Below are 9,791 nucleotides of genomic sequence, written 5' to 3'. Positions count from 1 at the left end.
CCATCTTGCCTCGGTTCATCCAAACACTCTGTTGCCCAGGCTGGAGTGCAGTTGCATGATCTTGGCTCACTGCAAGCTCCACCTCCCGGGCTCACACCATTCTCCTGCCTCAGTCTCCTGAGTAGCTGGGACTACAGGCGCCCACCACCACGTCTGGCTAATTTTTGTAGTTTTAGTAGAGACGGGGTTTCACCGTGTTAGCCAGGATGGTCTCGATCTCCTGACCTCATGATCCGCCCGCCTCGACCTGCCAAAGTGCTGGGATTACAGGCGTGAGCCATCGTGCCTGGCCTTTTTTTTTTTTTTTGAGATGGAGTCTTGCTCTATCATCCAGGCTGGAGTGCAGTGGCATGATTTCAACTCACTGCAACCTCTGCCTCCTGGGTTCAAGTGATTCACCTGCCTCAGCCTCCTGAGTAGGTGGGATTACAGGTGCACACCACCATGTCCAGCTAATTTTTGTATTTTTAGTAGAGATGGATTTTCACCGTGTTGGCCAGGCTAGTCTCGAACTCCTGACCTCAGGTGATCCGCCCACCTCCGCCTCCCGCAGTGCCCGGATTATAGGCATGAGCTACCACGCCCAGCCGACTTTTTAAAAAGACACACATCTATAAATATATTTCTGAAGATCTATTTGGAGCTTATGTTCAGCAAGAGAATATTCCAGATCGCTCACAGTGATTATCCCGAAGGATGTGAGGGGATTGAATGGTGATCAACAAAAACTTTTGTTTTATCTGTAGTGTTTATCTTACCAGTGAGGAAATATTTATATTTATACAAAAAATTAGCTGGGCGTGGTGGCGGGTGCCTGTAGTCCCATGTACTTGGGAGGCTGAGGCAGGAGAATCGCTTGAACTCGGGAGTTGGAGGTTGCAGTGAGTCAAGATCACGCCACTGCACTCCAGCCTGGCAACAGAGTGAGACTCCTGCAAAAAAAAAAAAAAAAAAATTGGTAGCAGTAAATAATACCAGTAAAGTCACACAATATACGCACTGAATAAGATGTTTGTGGTTGTCACTGATTCATCCAACAATGATAAATTAATTATGCAACTACTATGTACCAAGCACTATGCTGTGTCTGTGGCTACAACTATTAATAGTATAATATTTCCAACTAGGCTAGGTGTGATGGCTCCTGGCTCATACCTGTAATCCCAGCACTTTGGGAGGCCAAGGCGGGCGGATCGTCTGAGGTCAGGAGTTCGAGACCAGTGGACCATGACATACTTGTGAATAAGTGGGTCCACCTTGTGAAAAGAGTTTGCTTTCAGTTTATTTATTATGGTCACTGGAAGGAGGAGCATTCTAACTGCGGGATGGAGTGAAAAACAAGGAACCTGAGCCCAGGGTAATCAGTCAGGTACTATTTTTCAATAGTGTTGGCCTGAGATGCTCAAGGTTTGGACATAGGCGCATCTGTATGGATTTTTTTTTTTTTTTTTTTTTTGAGATGGAGTCTCGCTCTGTGGCCCAGGCTGGAGTGCAGTGGCTGGATCTCAGCTCACTGCAAGCTCTGCCTCCCCGGATTTACGCCATTCTCCTGCCTCAGCCTCCCGAGTAGCTGGGACTACAGGCACCCTTTGCCCGGCTAGTTTTTTGTATATTTTAGTAGAGACGGGGTTTCACCGGGTTGGCCAGGATGGTCTCAATCTTCTGCCCTCGTGATCCGCCCGCCTAGGCCTCCCAAAGTGCTGGGATTACAGGCGTGAGCCACCGCGCCTGGCCTTGGTGGTTTTTCCTTTTTTTTTGAGACAGGGTCTTGCCCTGTTGTCCAGACTGGAGTGCAGTGGTGTGATCACAGCTCACTGGAGCCACCAACTCCTGGCTCAAGCGATCCTCCTGCCTCTGCCTCCCGAGTAGGTACCACCATGCCCGGCTAATTTTTTAGATTATTTGTAGAGATGAGGGCGTCTCACTATGTGCTTAGGCTGGTCTCCAACTCCTGGGCTTAACCAATCTGCCCGCCTCGGCCTCCCAAAATGTTAGAATTACAGGCGTGAGCCACTGCTCCTGGCCTGTGTGGCTTTTTTTTTTTTTTTTTTTTTTTTTAAGAGACAGGGTTTCACCATGTTGGTCAGGCTGGTCTCAAACTCCTGACCTCAGGTGGTCCACCCGTCTCCGCCTCTCACAGTGCTGGGATTACAGACGTGAGCCGCCGCGCCCAGCCATTTGTGGCTACTTTTGTTTTTTGTTTTTTTTGGAGGCAGGGTCAAGGTGTGTTGCCCAGGCTGGAGTGCAGTGGCGCCATCGCGGGTCACTGCAGCCTCGGCTTCCTGGGATCAAGCGATCCTCTCGCACCAGCCTCTCTTTTTAAAATTTGGATTGTTTTGTAGACGGGGTCTCGCTCTGTTGCCCAGGCTGGTCTCGAGCTCCCGACCTCGATTTATACTCCCGCCTGGGCCTCCAAGAGATGGGGTCCGAGGCAAGCCCACGGCGACACGCGCGGCTGCCTTGGTCAGAGAACGCCTTCGTGGTCACCACCCGCGTACCTGGGAGACGACCCCGCTCCGCGGCCTGGGCGGGGCCCAGTTGGAGCGGGTGTGCGCGGCTTCCGGCAGCTGCAGGAACTGGCGCCGTTTGGGCGGCGCCGCGTGGCAGGGCCTCCCTTTCCAGACTGGGCGCGCATCCCCGGATCTCTTGGGCCGCGCTGGCCGCCGCCCCTCCAAGTCCAACCGGCGGCTTCCGCAGGGAGGTCGGGACCCCCGAAGGTCCCTGCAGAGCCTCGCGGCGCGGGCCTTTTGGTTACCGTAAGGCGGACACGATGGTACGCCCGTTGTTTCGATGGACAAAAGGGTTTCTAGACGCCCTTTGGGCTGCTGTCTCTGTATTTGGAGGTTGTAAAACGCATCTTCCTACTCACGGACCGTTGGGGCACAATTTAGGGTGCCGGAAGCGGGGCGCACGGGCACGGGGGGCGACTTTTCTCTCCACAAAGGCCGCGGCGCGGAGGGGTGAGGGAGCAGCCTCGTTAGCGCAGTAGGCAGCGCGTCAGTCTCATAATCTGAAGGTCGTGAGTTCGATCCTCACACGGGGCAGCCTAACGTTTTGCACCCGCCATCACCACTTTCTTTTCCCGTGCCCGCCACGGGAGGCGCCCTCGTGCCGGAGGGGATGGCAACCGCGCGGGGTCTCAGAAGTCACCGCCCCGCGGGGAAGTGGTGGTGCGGCCGGGGCGGGGCTCCAGCTAGGGGCGGGGCTGGGCTCTCCAGGGGGCGTGGCGGGCTCTGCGGTGGGGCCGTGGCTCGGCGCCGGCGGGGCGGGGCCGCGCTGGAGCGTGCGCAGAGGCGGCGGCAGTGGCCGTCACTGGGCGGCATGGCGGTGTGCGCTCGCCTCTGCGGCGTGGGCCCGTCGCGCGGATGCCGGCGCCGCCAGCAGCGCCGGGGCCCGGCCGAGACGGCGGCGGCCGACAGTGAGCCGGACACAGACCCCGAGGAGGAGCGCATCGAGGCGAGCGCGGCCGTGCTGGCCGGGGTGGGGGGCGGCTTGTGCGCGGGCCCCTCGCCGCCGCCCCCGCGCTGCTCGCTGCTAGAGCTGCCGCCCGAGCTGCTGGTGGAGATCTTCGCGTCGCTGCCGGGCACCGACCTACCCAGCTTGGCCCAGGTCTGCACTAAGTTCCGGCGCATCCTGCACACCGATACCATCTGGAGGAGGCGTTGCCGCGAGGGTGAGCGCGCGGGGGCGGCGGTCCCGGCCGGGTGGAGGCCTCGGACCTGGGAGGGGCGGTGGCGGTGGCCCCGGGTCGGGGCCACCAGATAGGCGCGGGGCCCGGCGATGTGGTGTTTCGGGTGTGGGTGGGGAGCAGCCGCGGTGCCGCCACGTTGAGGGAGCCGTGGAGGTATTTGAGGGTGTTGGGGGGGTCCGGGGGGTTCAGGGTGAGGCAGATAGGGCCAGGGAGGGGTTGAGGGCGTCAGGGAGGCATTGAAGAGGCCCAGACATCATGCGCAGGACACCACGGGGCCGAGGCCATGCCGGGAGCTGGGGCGGGGGTCCCCCTTGGTCTGGGCCGGGCCTAAGCTGACGCCTGGGGGCCGCCACCTCTGCCCCTGCCTTGGAGACCAGCCGAGGGTGCCTCGCTGGCCCCTACCAGAGACAAGGTGAACCTGAAGAAATCGGGAGCAGGCCGGGCGCGGTTTCACGGCTGTAATCTCAACACTTTGGGAGACCGAGGCGGGCGGATCACCTGAGGTCAGGATTTCGAGACCATCCTTGCGAAGATGGTAAAACCCCGTCTCTACTTAAAAAAAATTCAAAAATTAGCCGTGCGTGGTAGCGGGCGCCTGTAATCCCAGCTCCTCGGAAGGCTGGGGCAGAAGAATAGCTTGAACCCCTGAGGCGGATGCGTTGAGCCACGGGCCATTGCGCTCCAGCCTGGGCGACAGAGTGAGACTCTGTCTCAAACAACAGCAACAAAAAAAATTAGAGGAGCAGAGGAAGCCCAGTGTCGGGGGCTCCTGATGGTGGGGGCGTAGAGAGACAGATGGATCACAGCGGTGCGGGCTGGACTTTTGCCTTCAGCAATATTGGATGTAACAGATCACAGGAGGAGATGTGTATTTAATCTGGAGTTCAAGGCTCTCTCTGTTTAAACGTTGACAGCTCTTTGATGTTCAAGCAGCTCGTATTTAGGTAAAAAGGACAGATTAGAAAACATCTGAACGATGCAGAACAGCAAAAGGAATAAAACCATCAGAGACCCCAGCAGTCAAAGATAAACTCTTTAACATTTTAAAAACCCTTTCAGAGTCATGTGTACGTTCTCCCCTAAAGGATATAATACCATATATATTAGAGACAGTGTAGTGTAAACAATGCTACATAGTATTTCACTGCCTGCATATAGCACAGACTCTGCCCTCACTGATAAGCTTTGAAGTCTGCATTTTTTTCCATGCATAAACAGTGCTTTGAAGACTGCTTTGTGCATTTTATAGAAATTTAGGAGACTGACATGTATCCTTGGGAACTTCTGAGATTGTCTTGGTAGGGTGCACTTCCTTCGTGTTTTTTTTTTTTTGTTTGTTTTTTGAGACGAAGTCTCACTCTGTCACCCAGGCTGGAGTGCAGTGGCGCGGTCTTGGCTCACTGCAGTTCTCTGCCTCCCAGGTTCAAGTGATTATCCCGCTTCAGCCTCGGAGTAGCTGGGACTACAGGCGCGTGCCACCAGGCCTGGCTAATTTTTGTATTTTTAGTAGAGACGGGGATTTCTCTGTGTTGCCCAGGATGGTCTCGAACTCCTGACCTCATGATTCGCCCGCCTTAGCCTCCCAAAGTGTTGGGATTACAGGTGTGAGCCCTCCGGCCGGTGGGTAGGGTGCGCTTCCTCAAGTGGGATTGTGGGTTTGCAGGACTGCACGTTGATAAAACCTTTGCAACCTGTTGTCGGGCTCCTTGAGTTTGCACCCCAAGGAGGTCTGCATGAGAAGATCCCTTTCTCCAAGTCCTCCTGGGCAGTAGAGATTGTCATTTTATTTTTGTTGTTTAATGGTCAAGGCCCCAGATTTGGAGTCAGCCAACTTGGGCTGCAGCCCAGGCTCCGTTTATCTTCTGTGAGATCTGGACAAGCCTTCACCTTCCCAAGTCCTGCTGGGAGCATGAGTGGGAAGTGCTGCTCCCGCAGGCACTTGGAGGGTGAATGAGGTGATGCATGCGAAGCCTTCTACCCCAATGTTAGCTGGTAGATGTGGATTCTTGGCTATTTTTATTGCGCTTTTTTGCGAATTCCCTATTTGTGTCTTTTTTGGTCTTTTTTTCTCTTAAGGTGTCTATTTTTGTCTTTTTCTCTTAGAGTGTCTATTTTTGTCTTACAAATTGTGAGAACTGAGTATTAGTAATACCAAATTTTTGTCATGTACATGGAAAGTAAAGTTCTTTTTACATTTTAAAATTGAGTTCCATTTAAAATTGAGGCAGTTCCATTTTCTCTTTCCCTGTAGAGTCTACCCATTTGCTCTGATTTGCACTTTGTGTAGCTGTAAGACTCAGATTCACCACGAATGTGTCGTTGTGGTTTGAAGTTTTTCCATCAGGCAGCCAGACCTGTGTGGTGACCTCTGGGGGGTTGGCCTGGGAAACTGTAAGGTGTATATGGCTCAGCAGACGGATAACAGACAGTTTTTTGTGTAATTAGAAAGTCAAAGGTATACCATAGAAAAACCGGAATTACAGCTCAGAATAAATTCTTAGAATTGCCAACAGAAATATGAAAAGTCCTAATGGAGATGTAGAAAGCCACTGGAGACAGACAGAACCCTTCAGTCCTTTCTTTCCCACTGCTGTGGTTCTCAGCGCAGCTGTCCTGGGACACCAGACACCATGATGTAGAATGAAAGCATCTTGTTCACCCAGGTGACCTGCTAACATGAGAATTTTCATTCTGAGACATTAAAGACACACTTTGGCAGGCCAAGGCCAGCCGATCACTTGAGCCCAGGAGCTCAAGACCAGCCTGGGCAACATGGCGAAACCCCCATCTCTACAAAAAATACAAAAGTTAGCCTGGCATGGTGGTGCATGTTTGTGGAAGGCTGACGTGGGAGGATCACCTGACCCTGGGGCGGTTGAGGCTGCAGTGAGCTGTGATCAGGCTACTGCACTCCAGTCCGGGTGACAGAGTGAGACCTTGCCTGTCGCAACAAAAATGATAAACCAAGCATATTTCTAGCCATCCCCAATGACTTAAATCATTTGTCATATTTTCATATTTGCTTTTGGTTCCTTTGTCTTTTTGTTTTTTGTTTTTGTTTTTTTTTGAGATGGAGTCTCGCTCTGTCACCAGGCTGGAGTTCAATGGTGCGTTCTCGACTCCCTGCAACCTCTGCCTCCTGAGTTCAAGCGATTCTCCTGCCTCAGCCTCCCAAGTAGTTGGGACTACAGGCGCCCACCGACATGCCCGGCTAATTTTTGTATTTTTAGTAGAGATGGGGTTTCACCGTGTTGGCCAGGCTGGTCTTGATCTCCTGACCTCATGATCTGCCTGCCTTGGTTTCCCAAAATGTTGGGATTACAGGTGTGAGCCCCCGTGGCTGGCCTTTTTTTTTTTTGAGCAGAGTCCAGCTCTGTCACCCAGGCTGGAGTGCAGCGGCCCAAGTTGTATTTTTAAGTTCTATTCATGTTAATACATTTAAGTTTAGTTCTGTCTTTTTAAATGATATGCAGGCCGAGCGCGGTGGCTTGCACCTGTAATTCCAGCACTTTGGGAGGCCAAGGCAGGCAGATTACCCAAGGTTAGGAGTTGGAGACCAGCCTGGCCAACATGGTGAAACCCTGTCTCTACTAAAAATTCAAAAATTAGCTGGGTGTGGTGGTGGGCATCTGTAATCCCAGCTGCTCTGGAGGCCAAGGCGAGAGAATTGGCGGGTCTGTCCCGCAGGCCCTAGCTGATGGATGAAATGAGTACTCAGACACAGGTATGCAGTATAAGAGCAGCTAGGTGACTTCCTGGCTCTAGTGGCCAGAGAGCAGCCCCGAGAAGCTAGAGCTGCTTGCTTTTATTCAGTGCAGGCACAATGCGGAAAACCTGGAGCAAACACAGCCTGCAGGTAATTAACATTTATTGCTCCGCTTTCAGGGAATGTCATGTGCTGATGATCAAAGGTCAGTTACTGGTCAACATAAGTAAACAAGCCTGTTTAAGATAAATTCCTCCACACTCCCTGTATCTACTCCATGCCCTCTGCCTCAGGGTTATAGTACAGCTGCCTTCAGCTATTCCCCCGCGGGGCTCTGCAGAACCTTCCCACCTTTCAGAAGGTTTGCATCCTCTCCCTATAGTTTTTCCCACCACTCTAATCTCCTGCAGAGAAGTGCTTGAACCTGGGAGGTGTAGGTTGCAGTGAGCCAAGATCACGTCTTTGCACTCCAGCCTGGGGTATAAGAGTGAGACTCCATCTCAAAAAAAAAAAAAAAAGGTATGTGATGGTTCATAACTCTGAGTGGTCACAGAGTTCTTTTGCTTATTTTTATTTTTTCACTGGTTACAGTGTGGCAGTGAACACTCATATGTTTGGATGCATATATATTTGAACATTTCTCTGAAGATTATATCCAGGAGTGGTGTTGCTGGGGTAGGCGGGGGTGAGATAAGCACTTTTGCTAGATGCTTCCCAGAGTGATTTCCCTTCTTTGTACACCTGTCACCAGGCCATGGACAGGCAAGTCACAGAAGGAGAAACTTAACTGCCCGGATGCAGTATCGCACAGTAGCTGCTGTGTGTCTTCCCAGCATGTAAGCTTCTCATTTAATCCAGTGAATTCTGTAATTCTGCTGAATTCTCCGTGATTCCTCCTTAAAAATAGATGCCAGTTTGGGTGAATTTTATTGACCATTTATTTTGCATTTTTATTTTGTGGCATTTTATTTTGCATTTGCCTGATAACTGGTGAAGGTACCCATTTAAAAAATATATTGAAGGCCGGGCGCGGTGGCTCAAGCCTGTAATCCCAGCACTTTGGGAGGCCGAGACGGGTGGATCACGAGGTCAGGAGATCGAGACCATCCTGGCTAACACGGTGAAACCCCGTCTCTACTAAAAAACACAAAAATTAGCCGGGCGAGATGGCGGGCGCCTGTAGTCCCAGCTACTTGGGAGGCTGAGGCAGGAGAATGGCGTGAACCCGGGAGGCGGAGCCTGCAGTGAGCCGAGAGCGCGCCACTGCACTCCAGCCTGGGCGACAGATCGAGACTCCGTCTCAAAAAAAAAAAAATATATATTGACCGTTTGGATTTATTTTATGTGTTTATCTTTCATTTTTGCTCCTTTTTTCCTATTACTGTTTCTTTGATTTGTGGATTTTATTTCTGTAACCTGGATAGATTCCTTTATTTCTTTTTTTTTTTGAGATGGAGTTTTTGCTCTTGTTGCCAAGGCTGCAGTGCAATGGTGCGATCTTGGCTCATCGCGACCTCTGCCTTCCAGGTTCAAGCAGTTCTCCTGCCTCAGCTTCCTGAATAACTGGGATTACAGGTGTGCGCCACCATGCTTGGCTAATTTTTTGTGTTTTTAGTAGAGACGGGGGTTTCTCCATGTTGGTCAGGCTGGTCTTGAACTCCCAACCTCAGGTAATCTGCCTGCCTCAGGCTCCCAAAGTGCTGGGATTACAGGCGTGAGCCACTGTGCCCAGCCTAGATTTCTTCTTTTTTTTTTTTTATTATTATTTTTTTTACATATACATGTTTTTTTTTTTTTCTTTCTTTCTTTTCTTTTTTTTTGAGACTGGGTCTCCTTCTGTCACCCAGGCTAGAGTGTAGTGGTGCAGTCACAGCTCACTACAGCCTCAGCCTCCCAGGCTCAAGTGATCCTCCCACCTCAACCTCCCAAGAAGCTGGGAGTACAGGTGTGCACCACCACACCCAGCGAATTTTTTTGTAGAGATGGGGTCTCACTGTGTTGCCCCCGCTGGTCTTGAACTCCTGGACTCAAGTGATCCGCCTATCTAGGCCTCCTAAAGTACTGAGATTACAGGTGTGAGCCGCTGTATTTGGCCTGTTTAATATATTGCAAAACATTTCCTCATTGTTTACAGTCATTTGCTTTTCAACTTCATTTATAGTGACTTTGGCAAAATTTCCAACTTTTTTTTGGGACAGAGTCTCCCTCGTGATGTCACCCAGGTTGGAGTGTAGTGGCGCGATCACGGCTCACTACAGCCCTTGACTTCTCAGGCGTAAGTGATCCTCGCCTCCTGAGTAGCTGAGACTATAGCACGTGCCAACACGCCTGGCTAACTTTTGTATTTTTTTGTAGAGACAGATTTTTACCATGTTGTCCAGGCTGGTCTGGAAC

General features: G+C 51.7%; 1 protein-coding gene, 1 long non-coding RNA gene and 1 other non-coding gene across 8 annotated transcripts in view; 2 read left to right on the top strand and 1 right to left on the bottom strand.

Annotated features, from left to right (window-relative positions):
- Positions 1 to 3,179, bottom strand: part of LOC111553867 — a 7,963-nt gene extending 4,784 nt beyond the window's left edge. Inside the window, exon 1 of the long non-coding RNA XR_002735099.3 lies at positions 2,499 to 3,179. This is a non-coding gene — a long non-coding RNA (uncharacterized LOC111553867). The remainder of the gene's footprint in view (positions 1 to 2,498) is intronic.
- The window catches only part of FBXO31 (F-box protein 31), a 55,563-nt gene continuing 48,347 nt past the window's right edge, over positions 2,576 to 9,791 (top strand). For 3 of the 6 annotated variants that reach the window (XM_023228985.3, XM_023228984.3, XM_023228983.3), the window contains exon 1: positions 2,576 to 2,773. Coding sequence is in view for 3 of the 6 variants with exons in the window: in XM_023228980.2 (XP_023084748.1) it covers positions 3,322 to 3,673 (352 nt within the window). In the remaining 3 variants the exon portion in view is untranslated. Of the gene's footprint in view, positions 2,774 to 3,245; positions 3,674 to 9,791 lie in introns of those variants that run through there. The other 3 variants (XM_023228980.2, XM_023228982.1, XM_023228981.2) reach the window with 3 other exon arrangements.
- On the top strand, positions 2,972 to 3,044 carry TRNAM-CAU. The gene has a single exon. It is a non-coding gene; the product is annotated as a tRNA-Met (tRNA).

The sequence above is a fragment of the Piliocolobus tephrosceles genome, chromosome 17, assembly GCF_002776525.5.
Source record: "Piliocolobus tephrosceles isolate RC106 chromosome 17, ASM277652v3, whole genome shotgun sequence".
In the NCBI taxonomy this organism is placed as follows: Eukaryota; Metazoa; Chordata; class Mammalia; order Primates; family Cercopithecidae; genus Piliocolobus; species Piliocolobus tephrosceles.
Note: the sequence above shows the minus strand (reverse complement) of the source record. Positions and strands in the feature narration are given on the sequence as shown.